Below are 15,993 nucleotides of genomic sequence, written 5' to 3'. Positions count from 1 at the left end.
TAAACAGTCATCCAAGACATGTGAAAAGTAAGTCTGTTTCGTGATCACAATACATCGAATATTCACTAGCTCAAAATAGTTCACAGATCAACATGCTGATTTAAAAATTAACACACGCAAGATAACGAGTAGTAACTCATAAACTGTCTAATGGCAATTGCGTAATGCAATCTGCAGATCTACCTTCTTCAAGGACTCGACATAAAGTGCCTCAGAAGTTAAAAGTATCGTCCAAAATCTATCACCTACACGAAGATATACCATTTGTTACCAAAGACAGGCCTGTCTTCGTCAAGTATTAGCGTGAAAGCCTGTTCTTTAAGATCTAAATAGAACGTGTACAGAATCGCTGCCCTGAGCTTTTCACTCGAAAAGTGTCTTATCTCCACTTGACTCCAATGTTATTCCGCCACTGCCTGCTTTTTCATTCGCTGCAGACCATCCCCACGAAAAATACATTGTTCTTAACTTCGAGAGACACGATTTGACTGATACTGCCCACTGCCCACTGCCCACACGAAACTAATATATTACAATCATACTTATACACTGAAGAGCCAAAGAAACTGGTACGCCTGCCTAATATCGTGTAGGGCCCCCACGAGCAAGCAGACGTGCCGCAACACGACGTGGCTTGGACTCAACTAATGTCTGAAGTAGCGCTGGAGGGAACTAACACATCAGTCCTGCAAGGATCTCCATAAATCCGTAACAATACTGGGAGGGGTGGGGGGAGGGGGAGATCTCTTCTGAATAGCACGTTGCAAGGCAACCCAGATGTGCTCAATAATGTTCATGTCTGGGGAGTTTGATGGCATGCGGAAGTGTTTAAACTCAGAAGAGTGTTCCTGAAGCCATTCTGTAGCTTTTCTAGACGTGTGGGGTGCCGCATTGTCCTGCTTGCTCTGCCCAAGTCCATTGGATTAAAATGGGTTCAAATGGCTCTGAGCACTATGGGACTCAACTGCTCAGGTCATTAGTCCCCTAGAACTTAGAACTAGTTAAACCTAACTAACCTAAGGACATCACAAACATCAATGCCCGAGGCAGGATTCGAACCTGCGACCGTAGCGGTCTTGCGGTTCCAGACTGCAGCGCCTTTAACCGCACGTCCACTTCGGCCGGCCAAGTCCATTGGAATGCACAATAGACATGACTGGATGCAGGTGATCAGGTGGGATGCTTACGTACGTGTCACCTGTCAGTGTCGTATTTAGACGTATCACCTGTCCCATATCACTCCAACTGCACAAGCCCCACACCACTGCAGAGCCTCCACCAGATTGAACAGTCCCCTGCTGACATACAAGGTCATGGATTCAGGAGATTGTCTCCATACCCGTACACGTCCATCCGCTCAATTCAATTTGAAACGAGACTCGTCCGACCAGGCAATATGTTTCGAGTCATCAACAGTCCAATTTAACATTTGAAGGGCCCAGGCGAGGCGTATAGTTTTGTGTCGTGCAGTCATCAAGGGTACACGAGTGGGCCTTCTCCTCCGAAAACCCCTATCTATGATGCTTTGTTGAATAGTTCGCACGCTGACATTTATTGATGGCCCATCATTGAAATCGGCAGCAATTTACGGAAGGGTTGCACTTCTGTCACGTTGAGCGATTCTCTTCAGTTGTCGTTGGTCTCGTTATTGCAGGATATTTGTCCGGCCGCAGCGATGTCGGAGATTCGATGTTTTACCGGATTTCTGATATTCACGGTACACTCGTGAAACAGTCGTACGGGAAAATCCCCACTTCATCGCTACCTCCTGGATGCTGTGTCCCATCGCTCGTGCGCCGACTATAGCACTATGTTCAAACTCAGTTAAATCTTGAGAGCCTGCCATTGTAGCAGCAGTAACCGATCTAACAACTCCGCCAGACAGTTGTCTTATGTAGGCGTTGCCGACCGCGGAACCGTCTATTTGAATACGCATACCTATATCAGTTTCTTTGATGTTTCAGCGTAGAATGAAATGCTATAAACATTCGGTGACGCTCACTCTGTTCATAATTATTAGCCGGCCGCGGTGGCCGAGTGGTTCTAGGCGGTCAGTCCGGAACCTCGCGACTGCTACGGTCGCAGGTTCGAATCCTGCCTCGGGCATGGATGTGTGTGATGTCCTTAGGTTAGTTAGGTTTAAGTAGTTCTAAGTTCTAGGGGACTGATGATCATAGAAGTTAAGTCCCATAGTGATCAGAGCCATTTGGACCATTTGAACCATAATTATTACAAATAAAGGTTCGTTCATAAATACATAAGCTAGTATTTTTGCTAAAGTGAACTCATATTCGCTATGGAACTTCAACTACTGCAGTTTTAAAGATATTTTAGCGGATTTATTCAGATGTGCTTTATTATGTAATTATGATTTATAGTCGAATTTAGAAGTGCTATTACTTAGCCAGATTGTCTCAAAGTCCACCACTGCTGGTGAATTCAGCATTCTGCCAAGCAAGCGACCGCTGTCCAGCTCCCCCTTCTGCGATTTTCCTCAGTTCCGGTCGCACTGCTTGTCTTCGTACCTGCCTGACCAGATCTCAGCTGGACCAGCCGTGGCACGCTGTCAGCTCTAGGGGTCGTATAGCTTCACAAATAAATCACCTCATCCTGTAGCATTTATAGCTGGCCGATTAGCTCGCCTACGTACATGTAACACATATCGTTGCAAAAACTTATGTGCCTTTAAGTATACAATAGTAACTTAGCAAAAACGTTCTACTAATCATGTGTCCACATAAGAGCCAATTGATAGGTAATTGGGAATGTGCGGTTACGCACCGCATCTGACTTCAGCAACAAATATTGTTGTAGTTACTATGAGTCCATTTGAAATATAAAATTTCACCCATGTCCCATGGTTTGGAAATGTGGCTGTGTGTGATCGAGCTTGGCATATTTTGCTGCAGTTGTAAGGTATATGGTCCAAGAGCGATATGCCGAAGAGGGTATGTACTTTGACCTCCAAATTGATTTATCTTCAGTCCTCTCGATTTTTCTTTCTGGGGTCATTTCCAAAGTGAAGTGTACAGCACTCCCATCGATACGGTTGAAGAACTTCAACAGCCGATTGTACAGTTAAGATTCATTCTTCTTAAAGTATGCGTTGAAGAGCCAATTTTACTTGACATTTATTCTTCGAATGACCGTTCCTGTCATATCGCTGAATAGTGAACATTCCTCCTGGCACACACTGTATTACCAGTTTAGGATTTACGGAAATGAGGCGACTGTTAACGCGAGAGCCATTCACAAACTGAAAGTTACTTAGTAATGGGGTGATACGCAATGTGTTACACTTATATAATGACTGCACACACGCCGCAGTAAATGACGAACAGCGAGCGCTCCGCTACCCGACAAATAAGAAGTTGTCTAGCCGGTCTGCCACCGGGATATTAAATTTAAAGTGTATGCAGATTAATTTTGTATTCACCCATGCAGTGCAAGGAGATGCTGGAACTGCCTGACATTGTTTCCCACACATTTCTGACATCCACTCAAGAAATTATTCATCAGACGTAATTCTCACTGAGAAACTAAATTATTTGACTCAGGGTATTATCCATGAGTTCCTGTAACGTGTGCTTATTTGCTGTGTACACTCTATCCTTTAGTGCTCCCCACAAACAGAAATAGCACGGGGTTAAATCGGGCCAACGAGCGTATCAGATATTGTTGTTAATGACTGTCGAGAAAAACATAGTGAAGTGAGAGAAAAAAAAGGAAATATATATATATATATATATATATATATATATATATATATATATATATATATATAGTCCGGACGAGCCCATGCTGATTCCTGTTGAAAAACCCAAAGCTTCATTCTCTTTCACCCAACTGATTAAAAGATGGTTGCTAAATGTTCTGCACACATGTTTGACTGTTACCTGTGTCATTAAAAAGCTGGCCTATTATTGTGTCGCCATTAACTAGGCATGGTCGTGAAGGGGTTCCTCAAGAAGCAGAATACGTCTATTGGCGCTCTAATGTCCACAGTTTCTGCAGTTAACAAAGTCGTGTAAACGGAATCAAGCTTCGTCCGGAAACAGAATTAAGTAATGATGAATCTCACCGTCATACACTTTTCGCAGAACCTAGCACTGTGCTCGGGATCACCAGGGGAACGTTGTGGTACTGCTACTACTTTCTAGAGCCTTTCCCCAAGTAACTTGGCAGCTCTTTGCATAGAGGTGAAGCAATTTACATTTTCTGTGAAAGGCGGTTAAGAAACTTCTTAGGGGTATTTTCCAGGTGGTGTACAAAGTCATCGAGGTGAGCTTTTGTGATCCTGTAAGCGTCGTTTACGCTTCTTCTTGTTATGAACGCTTCTTCTTTCACGAAATTTATTCATTAACTTGTGAACTGCATCACGACTCTGAATTCGAATACTTGGAAACTTTTGTTCAAACGATCTACAGACAGTAGGCGCAGACACTGTACGCAAGTGCGAAAAGTAAACAAACACACTTTGCGGGATGCAATAATTCGGTCTCGCCATTGTTGCGTTGGGAGACGTCACTTACACTCGTCACCTTTATTTCACTGTTCGAATGACACTGCCCGAAAAAGCGCGTAGTGTGGCATTAACAGGGGAGACGCAGGACCCATTCGACCGGCCTGCGTGGCTCCAGGTATTTTATAAATGTTGGCGTGGGAACTTTTCAAAGAAGGACATATTGCAAATGACTCACACTAGAATCCTGCAACAAATACCACTGACATTCCAATTAGCCCCACGCTTAGTTTGTTGGTGTCAATTGGAATTGCTTTGTTTTAAGAAGTGTATGTTTGCACGAGCCCTTGACTACCAATTCATTCTGTGGAGACTGCACATCGATAGCACTTTCCATTTCCGCAATATTTTTTGTGCAAGTTTTAGGTGATTCTGTATACTAAGCAATAAGGTGCACTGTTACAAAGTACAACTAACGTACAAGTAGACAAGGTCACTGTGGCACGCCATGGAATCCATAATAAGTATCAAGGACTGCTGACTGAACACTGCAAAGTTTGAAAGCTATCTTAAGCAATTCTGTGTCCAGGGTACACAGCACTTGTCACAGTATTGTCCGAGCACTCCAGCACAGTCTTCCCAGCAACTAGAAATCACCGCCTGGGCGGTGGTTTGCCACTGCTCTCTCGGTGTTGGCAGCCACCAACCTCCACTCAGCTCCACAGGCATTCATTTTCAATCTAGGCTGTGCCGCTGCTCCCCACAGACCTCAGGACTGACTTTTCGCAACCAAATAATACCAAATGTCTAATGCAGAGTCGTCGGTACTGCTGTCGTTTTGCGGTCAGGCAGCGGCCTTGCACGGAACTATAGGCTGATTAAATGTACTTGTCAGTTGACAATTCACACTTCAGAGCTAGTTTACTCCAGTTTGAACGCTCAGTGCTGCTTCCTGGGCTCGGTAGGAGCACCGGTCCCGGATCGAATCCGCCCAGCGGATTACCGACGACAGGCTGGATGTGGTTTTTATGCGGTTTTCCACATCCCACTAGGTGAATACCGAGCTAGTCCCCACGTTCTGCCTCAGTTACACGCCTCACAGTCATTTGACACATGTTCACATTATTTCATGGTTTACATTAGACACAGACACCTGGGGTACACAGGTTCCGTCTGGGTGGTAGGGGGTGGTGATAGGAAGAGCATCTGGCCATCCCTTCAATTAACCTTGCCAAAATCCGACCGTAACACCCAGACCCAGCTGTAGCTTGAGCAGGATTTGGATACAACAACAACTACAAGAACAAAACGCTCAGTGTCACCCCCGAATCATTAACCATTGCGTAACTGCAAGAACAAACGGTCAGTTCATTTCCAGTTCTTGTGTGGCTTTCTAGTTGGCTGCAAGGTGGTCAGCAAATGTGCTGTAGGAGCTCCCATAGTACATTTGCTGACCACCACGTAGCCAATAATCAATACCCAACCAAAATAGAAACAGACTTAAGAATACTAAAACCGAGCCACAGCCTACACAGCAAACTGACCATTGAGGAAAACTTCCATATACAGAAGACAATAGCAGAAAGAAAACAGGCCTTCAACGAATACACTACACTCTGCAGGGGCACACTATTTGACGCATTAAACGAATTTTACAAATATAAAAAGCAAAAACAGATAAAATCCACACACACACACACACACACACACACACACACACACACACACACAAAGATAAAATGGAAACAAAATTCAAATTTGTTGCCGAACTGTCTGGTGAACAAATGAACACTTACTGGGCTGGGACACACAACAAACCACAATCACTCTGTGTTTTGGTGAAGTGAAAAGTGTTTTACTATGTTATTTGTGGAAAATACTTGGTATAGTTACATGTGCATCACAACACCTCAGCACGATGCGGAGAATGGAAGTGTTTGCCGCACGAAAACGTAAGTAAAAGCGAATAAAGGCGGGAAAACATCGCAAAAAACTAAATTACATTGTAGAAGATAGATTAACTCCCAGCAAAAAGACTTTCTCATCAACAGCGTTTGGTTGCAGATAACAAGCTACCTGTAGTAATTAACACACAAGGAATCCAGAAAATTCATGCACCAAATGTAAAAGTATTTACAAAAAGAAACCATCTGTAGTTTGAACTAAAGATACACATAATTTTATAATCATTTAACAAAAATGTTCACATTGCAGAATAAATAAAAACGAAAACCCACTGATGGTGCCGAAACATGTTTGGGTACTGAGAAAAACGGTGTTTTTCATAACTGGCAGACCTCACATCGAACAAGTTTTAACTGCAAACAGGGCCAACACAAGGAGCTGCAAATCAAAATGATGAATAATTTGTCCTTTGTCAAAGTTGCTTATCTCAATGGATTTCTCCATTTGCAGCCCATAACTTCGCTGGGGTGACCCCCCATCCGTGTGTGCTCCGCTTACATGCTATTGTTACCACTTGATTTGCCAGGAACACCACCAGGAGGCATCCATCGTGGCGGTGGGCAGTGGTCATAATGTTTTGGCCTATTAGCGTACACCTCCAAAAAACTCCAGCCCATCCACTGCCCGCAGTTAGGCTCGAGGAAGAGTCTACCTGAGAGCCAAAATAGCACTAGCTGGCACGCTTCCCTTGCATTCGACGCTGCTATCTCTTTGTTCTCCACTAGGAGCCGCCCATCTTCTTTCCACGCACTTGCTTCTGGCTCCCATCTATCCACTGTCTGACAAGACTCTTTGTCTTGTTCGCCCTCTCATCAGCCCTGGTGGCACTGTGCTCGGCTGCTTTGACGCTTGGCGCACGCTCTTCCACGGCAGGAAGACACCACCAGTCTCAGCGCCAACTGCCGAGCGGGCCCGAACTTCAACTACGTCGCGGAAACTTGACACACTTACTCCAACAAAAATGACGACTTCGTAATGACGTTTAACCCTGAACCAGTTATGTTTAAATAAATGAAGAGTACCAGTGAAAGCGTTATTTCCTGCAATACCAATCTATTACTATCCTAGCACCATGTCTCTGAATCAGTTACAAGTCTGCAGTAATAACTGTTCAAATAACTTAAGGGAATGCAGCCAGGTGACGGCGTCACCAACCACCGATATTTCGACGGCAGCAGTAATTGGATGATCCAATCTTTACTTCAATTACACACACACACACACACACACACACACACACACACACACACACACAGTAAAGACTAGCGTCATCACAAACCAGAGATGGCAGACGTCAGAAGTTATCGATGATCAAATTAGTAATCAACGGGATAGGTAGCATAAATTCCCTTTGTCTTTTGACAAGGAGACAGGTTTCCACGCAGAACATAAACAAAAACCACCATCTCTATTTATGAGGACACTTTTTACTGTGATTTCAACAGCCATTGCAATTTTACTCTACTGCTGAGAAGTTTATCCAGCCTCCGCAAGCAACAATACATTTCCTACCGGTAGAAAATAGAGATGGTGGTTTTTCTTTAAATTATCCATGGAATCCTCTCTACTTTGTCAAAAACAGGAGGACAGGTTCTATGCTAACTCACCCGTTGATTATCAACTTCACTAACGACAACTTCTGTTGTTGGCCATCTTTGTTTTGTGATGGTGCTAATGTTTGCATTGTGTGTGTGTGTGTGTGTGTGTGTGTGTGTGTGTGTGTGTGTCCATTATCTTTCCGGAGTTCCTCTGAAAACCGAGCTTTTAAATTTCCTTGCGCTGCGCTTACTTGCTGCAGTTTTGCCTTGAAGAGAGGAGGGTGTGCTCCTGTCGAACCATCGGTGATTATGGAGAAAGTCACCCGCCTGCATTCCCGTAGGTTATTCGAACATTGTATACGCCGGCAGAAACTCACGACTAAAATTGCTGTCATAACTATGTGATAAGGACTCCAATCAAGGGGGCAGTACTCTAGGATTTGTCACTTGCACACACTGTACGCAATTTTGTTCACATATGCCATTCAGTTTGCTAGACATCTTTCTACAGGTTCCTTGCATTTGAGACTGTTGATGGTACATGCTCGTTCCATTTCATATTCAATGTGCACTAGTGCAGTGTCTGTATTGCACACTGTCTGTAAAGACGATGCAATGTTGCTTCGGACATGAATGCATGCAATCACCTCGTTCTGGCCATTTTTTTCTGTCCGATGTTTTGCATAGGGCAAGGGAGGAGCTCTTTTTCTTATACGTTTCAGAGAAAAATTTCACGTAGGTAGCAGTAACATAGCGTTAGATTTTCTCTGAATAGCGTAGGTGATGTGGATATACACGCTGATGTCTGTCGTGCCATTTGGACACACTAGCAGAGCTTGAAAATTTTAGTCTGTAAAAATAGACATACAGATTCTTAAACGAAACATGCGCCTTCTGTAATAAAGACTCTATGAAAGTACTTCCTGTTGTGTTATGATCTCTCTTATCTCTGCCTTTAGCCTTTTTCCTTTGTTGGCTTTCCTATTCCTACCTGTTTGTACTTATTAGTTCTTTCGTAGTGACTGTTTAGTCCTTTCTTGCAACTGACAGTACAAATTTGCTGCTCCTGGGTCACCCCCAGGAAGCTTCCTTGCATAATTAATTTTACATTAAGAATTTTCAAATCCTATACCAGCGATTTAAGAGTACCAGCTTTACATCTTTACGTAGCCAGCTGTAACCGGGAGTTCCAACTACCAGTCCGCAAAAATGTTGTCATCGTGGGCTCCTCTATGGGCCAGATCAGTGGACGAATTACTTTGTGACGTATTCGGTTACATGCAGTTCCCCATATAAAATAATATGATATGTAAGTTACTTCCCCGGTGTTTTAGTAGCCCTCTACTTCTTTCTTTTACACATGCATTCATGTGAAGAAAAAAAACCACTGCATCGACCTTTACAGACACTATCAGATATAGACACTGCACTAATCCTTTTGACGCTACAGCGAAGGCAGCCTAAAATAAAATCTAAATAAGTCTCTTCCTGTGCAGAAATCACATAAATGTGCAAGCGCTATAGGTAGCAGATACAGGGATATATGGAAATTTGGGGCTGTATGTGAAGCGTGCTCGGATAGCCAAACGGTTAAGGTGACCGATCAAATCTACATCCAGTAGACTGTATAGCTTTGGTGGTACGGTATTCGCAGTTAGCGAATGCATTTCATTATGTAATATGCGCCAGCTGTACACCACGGATTTTGCAAGTGGAGACTGTCGTATTCTACATCTACATGGATACTCTGCAAATCACATTTAAGTGCCTGGCAGAGAGTTCATCGAACCACCTTCACAATTCTCTATTATTCAAAATTCGTATAGCGCGCGGAAAGAACGAACACACATATTTTTACGTACGAGCTCTGATTTCCCTTATTTTAGCGTGGTGAAAGTTTCTCCCTATGTAGGTCGGTGTCCACGAAATATTTTCGCATTCGGAGGAGAAAGTTGGTGATTGGAATTTCGCGAGAAGATTTCAACGCAACGGAAAACGCCTTTCTTTTAATGATTTCCAGCCCAAATCCTGTATCATTTCTGTGACACTGGCTCCCACATTTCGTGATAATACAAAATGTGCTGCCTTTCTTCATACTTTTTCGATATACTCTGTCAATCCTATCTGGTAAGACTCTAAAGGAGGAGGGACAAGCGTAGTGTAGGCAGTCTCCTTCGTAGGTCTGTTACATTTTCTAAGTGTCGTGCCAATAAAACGGAGTCTTTCGTTAGCCTTCCCCCACAACATTTTCTATGTGCTCCTTCCAATTTAAGTTGTTCTTAATTGTAATACCTAGGTATTTAGTTGAATTTACGGCTTTTAGATTAGACTGATTTATCGTGTAACCGAAGTTTAACGAGTACCTTTTGGCACTCATGTGGATGACCTCACACGTTTCGTTATTTAGGTTCAACTGCCGCTTTTCGAACCATTTCGATATTTCTTCTAAGTCGTTTTGCAGTTTGTTTTGATCTTCTGATGACTTTATTAGTCGATAAACGACAGCGTCATCTGCAAACATCCGAAGACGGCTGCTCAGATTGTCTTCCAAATCGTTTATATAGATAAGGAACAGGAAAGGGCCTATAACACTACCCTGGGGAACGCCAGAAATCACTTCTGTTTTACTCGACGACTTTCAGTCAGTTGCGCAGGATTAGCCGAGCTGTCTAAGGCGCTGCAGTCGTGGACTGTGCGGCTGGTCCCGGCGGAGGTTCGAGTCCTCCCTGGGGCATGGGTGTGTGTGTTTGTCCTTAGGATAATTTAGGTTAAGTAGTGTGTAAGCTTAGGGACTGACGACCTTGGCAGTTAATTCCCATAAGATTTCACACACTTCCCGTCAATTACTTCGAACTGTTTGTTTTGGTCATTACTTGCTACTTCCCTAGTTGTGTTGGCGTTCCATCACCAAGCTCCATAAAACATTAATCGCTAACCTACCTTGCTTCCTTCATTAGCTAATGACGCTGACCCGGACCCTGCCAGAGGATTTGTGACGTTACTTTGCCGCAGGTATGTACCCGCGCAACGTGACGTGCTACCTGACGCTGCGCCAGAAGGTGGTGCCGGCGTGTAAGCACGCCATGCTGTCGGTGCGCCAGGAGCACGCGCACAAGCTGCTTCTGAAGCGGTCGGCGGCCGCCGCGGCCGAGGCGGGGCCCGCTCCGGGGGTGGAAGCGGCGGCGGCGGCAGGGGCGGTGGCGGCGGAGGAGGCGGCGGGCCCAGGTCAGGCGGCGGCGGCGACTGCAGGGGCGGCCGGGGGCGGAGGACCGGGCGCGCTGCTCAACGCTTCCCGTAGCGCCCCTGGGCGGCCGCTGAGAGCGTGGTCGGACTGCACCGGGGACCGCGACCAGCTCATCTTCTACGACGGCGCCAGCACCGACGACCCCGTCCTCGCCAAGGTCAGAAGGCGCGCCCTCTGCTGCGGCGCCTCCTCGCGCAGCACTGTAAGCTAACCACAGGGTGAAACTTCCTGGCTGATAAAAAGTGCCGGACCGAGACTCTAACTCGGGACCTTTGCGGGTGAGGTAGGAGATGAAGTACTGGCGGAAGTAAAGCTGCGAGAACGGTCGTGAGTTGTGCTTGGTAGAACACTTGCCAGCGGAAAGCAAAGGTCCCGAGTTCGAGTCTCGTCCGGCACACAGTTTTAATCTGCCAGGGAGTTTCGTATCAGTGCGCACTCCTTTCTAGAACGAAAATTTCATTCCAGCTACTAGGTAATTATAAAGTCCAAGAAACATTCCAAAAACCGGTTGACATAAATGGCCAAGAACGTAGCACATGGTACAATATGTGAATGACTGATTCTCAAAGTTGTTTTTACAATATTCTGTGTTACCACCGTTCGTGATACGGCACATATGTATTCGCTAGTCGAGTTCTGACAGTGCCCGAGCCAGCATATCAGCACTGACGGTAAGAACACCTGGTGCAACGCAGTGTTGAAAGTCTTCGAGGTCCTGTGGCAGAGGTGAAATATAATCGCCATTCTTGACGTAACACTGCAAGAAAAAATCGCAATGCGTCAAGTCCGGTGACCGTGGCGGCCAATCGAGAAAAATCTGCTCAGTGGCCGCTAAACCGTCTACCTGGCGACCTAGCAATGCCTCATTTAGATTATCTCGTACACAACTGAGAGAATGTGAATGGGCGCCATATGGCTGAAAGATGAAATCCCTGCTGTCAATTTCAAATTAAAGCATGAGCCACAGCTGGTCGAGATAGGTGATACCACCAACAGTTCTCTCAGCAAAGATGGAGGGTTCACAGACAGTGTTCTTGGACACTGGCGTAAGACGTTACCTTTCGTGGAATCGCGGACGTGTTCAAAAGTAGCATGTCTCCCATACACGTGTCTTGTGTCGGTTGCCCTTTCCCGAAAAATGGAAAACGGCTTTGCCACTGAAGATTAATATGAAAAGTCGTCATTTTTTAGATGGTTCTGCATAGAAGTGCAGATCTGTAGACGGCGCATTTTTTCATTATGGTATGTCGCTTCCAGGAGCTGCTGTTTTGTAAGGCTTGTCTCTTAATCGCTTGCGAAGGAATTTCCACACTGTTGGCTGAGTGATGTTGAATTCAACACTAGCTCGATAGCTAGACTCTGTGAAGCTTTTCAACATTTCGTCCAGCACACGATTAGCTATTTGTTCTGACACGCCTGGTCGGTCCGACCGTTGTCATCGCAGAAACAACTATACTCCTCGGGTCCGCCCGACTAGCCGCGCAGTAACGTGCTGCTTCCCGAGCGGGAATGCGTGGCGGTCCATCTGCCTCGGCGAATGCCGGCTGCTTCGCCTTATTCCGCCTCAGTTACAATATGTCGGTGGTTGCTGCGCAAACACTTGTGCGGACACCATAATTACTCTACCACGCAAACATTTGGGGTTACACTAGTCTACCAGGGGTGGGCAGGGGGGGGGGGGGGGTTGGTCCACTCGGGGCTGAACCGCACAATAACTCTGGCTTCGGTGAGGGGCGGCGGTGGGGTGAGTGGACTGCTGTGGCCTGTTGTGTGGTTGTGGACCACTGAGGGCTACGGCAGGGACGAAGCCTCTCCGTCGTTTCTAAGTCCCCCGTTGAATACACAATACACAGTCCTCCTCGGACTACTTGTACCATTCCATTATCCTGCTGTAAGCTGGCCATGTCTTGTGAAACTTGCCACGGAAAACTCCTAGCACACGCACTACCGACTGGCAATGGGCAAATTCTAGCACACAGATTGCTCTCCCTGCCTGGTTGGCTGCCATTCTCAGCAGCTGCGGACGGTAGCGCTCCTGGTTCTCAAACTAATTTGTCGGCGCTATGTAAAGAAAAGCCAACGGCCTTCCCGCAGTGATAACACCGGTTTCCGTCATATCTCCGAAATTAAGCGCTGTGGAGCTGGGATAGGACTTTGATGGGTAACCTTCCGGTCTGCCGAGCGCTACTGGCAAGCGGGGTGGACTCAGCTCTTGTGAGGCAAACTGAGGAGCTGTTTGATTGAGAAGTAGCTGCTCTGGTCTCGTACACTGACATACGGCCGGGAGAGCGGTGTGCTGACTACATGCCCCTCCATATCCGCATCCAGTGACGCCCGTGGGCTGAGGATGACACGGCAACCGGTCGCTACTGTTGGGCCTTCATGGCCTGTTCGGACGGAGTACGTAAAGGAAAAGAACAGCGCTCAGCGCTTTCACGTACTGAATACTTCGTTACGTTGTGTTTAACCGTTTCGCTATGCCGTTTTTCAAAAAAATTATTATGGACTTTAGAACTGCACTGCACACTTTTTGTATAATTATAGGCCACTGAAAACTTACATGGGATAAAGTAAGTTGTAAGAGAAACAAAAACACAAAATGCTGCCTCGGAGGAACACCTTGAGCGTGGTGTACGTTGTTGAAGTATACCTTTTGCCATAGAAATGGTATAATCAGCAGTCTCGACGTGTTACCAATCGATCATTAGACGTCCTGTTTAAAAGAAAGAAATGGAAGAATACTAAAATATCAAGACAGTAAATTACAAATTAAACTTACTTATACAAACAAATTTGTATAGTTGAAAATGTTACACACTAACTGCTCAAATAAAGATGCCCGCAGAGGCGATCACGGGGTAAACATATCTGAATCTGACTGTTGAAACAGAAGGTTGCGGTTGATTACGTAATAATGTAAAGTTGGTAACTGTTAAACCACTAAAAGAAGATTGGACCATATCTTCCGGATGGGACCCGCGAGCAGCAAAGTCGTACTGTCGGTCGCAATTTTTTGCTGTACAGCCACTTTCTATGAACTACTAAGTTCAGTACTATTAAACAAGTATAAGCAGGAAGAAAAAGAAACACCAACAAAGGAGAAATACTAAAAATAAAACTAAACTAAACTCCGTCCGAACAGGCGTCGGAAGGCCCAACGATGCCGACCGGCCGCAGTGTCAGCCGCAGCCCACAGGCGTCACTGGATGAGGATGTGGAGGGCCATGTGGCCAGCACACCGCTCTCCCGGCCGTATGTCAGTTTACGAGACCGGTGCCACTATTTCTCAATCAAGTAGCTGCTCAGTTTGCCTCACAAGGACTGAGTGCATCCTGCTTGCCAACAGCGCTCTCAGACCGGATGGCCACCCATCTAAGTGCTAGCCCAGGCCGACAGCGCTCTGATCGGAACCGGAGTTGTCACTGCGGCATGACCATTGGCAAAGGAGTAAGACAAAAAGCAGATATAAGAGACATAACACAACAGAAAATACTTCAATAAAGGAAAGCGGTTTGGTAATTTAAGAATTAGTACGTCTATTTTTTCAGACTGTAAAACTTTCCAGCTCTGCTTGCGTACTCCAATGACTGCCTGTAGGGACATAATGATAGATATAAAGATGTCAATCTAACCTATCTATTTTACATAAAGAGAATATAATGCAAACTTCCTTACTATCTACTTTACAGTAACCTCTAAACAGTACCACAAAAGATCTGCCTCTTTGCCATTCGTAATATTTTGGACGGGAAAAAATCCGAGAACGAGCTCTTTCCGAGGTAAATGTTGGTGGATGGTTCCGTTCAACAACGGACGTCGATGTGAAACATAGTTCTAGTCAGCATAAATGTGTTATAACTGTAAACGTTTAGATTAAATCCCTATCTAAAGGGCTCAACTTTCACCCACGACATACCTCAACGAGAAATACAATACAGTTTCAATACGTTATTCGTTACAGTTTTCTGCGCACTCGTACCTGTTAGAGAAGGAGACCCACGTATCGTCTTCGCATCCAAATACAACACACCTCTGCAGTGAGCCATGAATTCTTTCAGGCAGCCTGAGGTCACCTCGTAAATCTTGACATGTCGGCACAATTCGCTACTCTAGTTCTTTCATTGTGAGGACACAAGTGCTGTGCACTTCACTTTTGAGATCAGCCACAGAATTAAGGGAGGTGATCGTTGAAGGCACGAAACAGGCTGTACTCGATCTATCCATCTTGCACAATTACTGGCCCGTTAGATGTCGTCTTACATCAGCACCAAAATGTTCCGGTGATGCATCATGCATGTAACAAATTGCTAAACGCTACCGAAATACAACTTCCCCATATATACAGGTGTGAGCCAATAATCCAACAACAAACTTTCAGAAGTCGTTTAATGATCTGTTATGGGTACAGAGCAAACCGTTTAAAACGACGTCGAAGGGGCCGACGGTTACGGTCGTTGTAGCCGATAGTCGCTCAACAGGGTTTTTGCTTTGTTTTTTGATAAAAATTTCGTATCTCTAAATTCTGGATTTCCATAGAGCTAACATTTCAAAAAGTGGCAAAAATACAGTATCCTTGCAGTACTTAATACACTATTTGTGGAGAGGGACTGAAGACAAATTTTTCTTATGTTTATGCAGTTAGGACTGTAAAATGTAAAAACCTTCAGTAAGTGAAAAAGAAGTAGCAACAATGTAAGTTGTTCAGTATCGTCGAACAAAGTCTTGGGAATCGAATGAGATAAAAGTTGGACAGCTTAAAATTTGCTGTAAGTGCGGTGCAATAT

At 45.1% G+C, this 15,993-nt stretch overlaps 1 protein-coding gene across 1 annotated transcript in view; it reads left to right on the top strand.

The window, feature by feature from the left end:
* The window catches only part of LOC126252209 (uncharacterized), a 150,766-nt gene that overhangs the window by 31,191 nt on the left and 103,582 nt on the right, over window positions 1–15,993 (top strand). The window contains exons 3-4 of the mRNA XM_049953080.1: window positions 10,978–11,122; window positions 11,264–11,366. Of these exons, the coding sequence (XP_049809037.1) occupies window positions 10,978–11,122; window positions 11,264–11,366 (248 nt within the window). The remainder of the gene's footprint in view (window positions 1–10,977; window positions 11,123–11,263; window positions 11,367–15,993) is intronic.

This window comes from Schistocerca nitens, chromosome 4, assembly GCF_023898315.1.
Source record: "Schistocerca nitens isolate TAMUIC-IGC-003100 chromosome 4, iqSchNite1.1, whole genome shotgun sequence".
In the NCBI taxonomy this organism is placed as follows: domain Eukaryota; kingdom Metazoa; phylum Arthropoda; class Insecta; order Orthoptera; family Acrididae; genus Schistocerca; species Schistocerca nitens.
The sequence above is the reverse complement of the archived record's forward strand: the minus strand, read 5'-3'. Positions and strand labels throughout refer to the sequence as shown.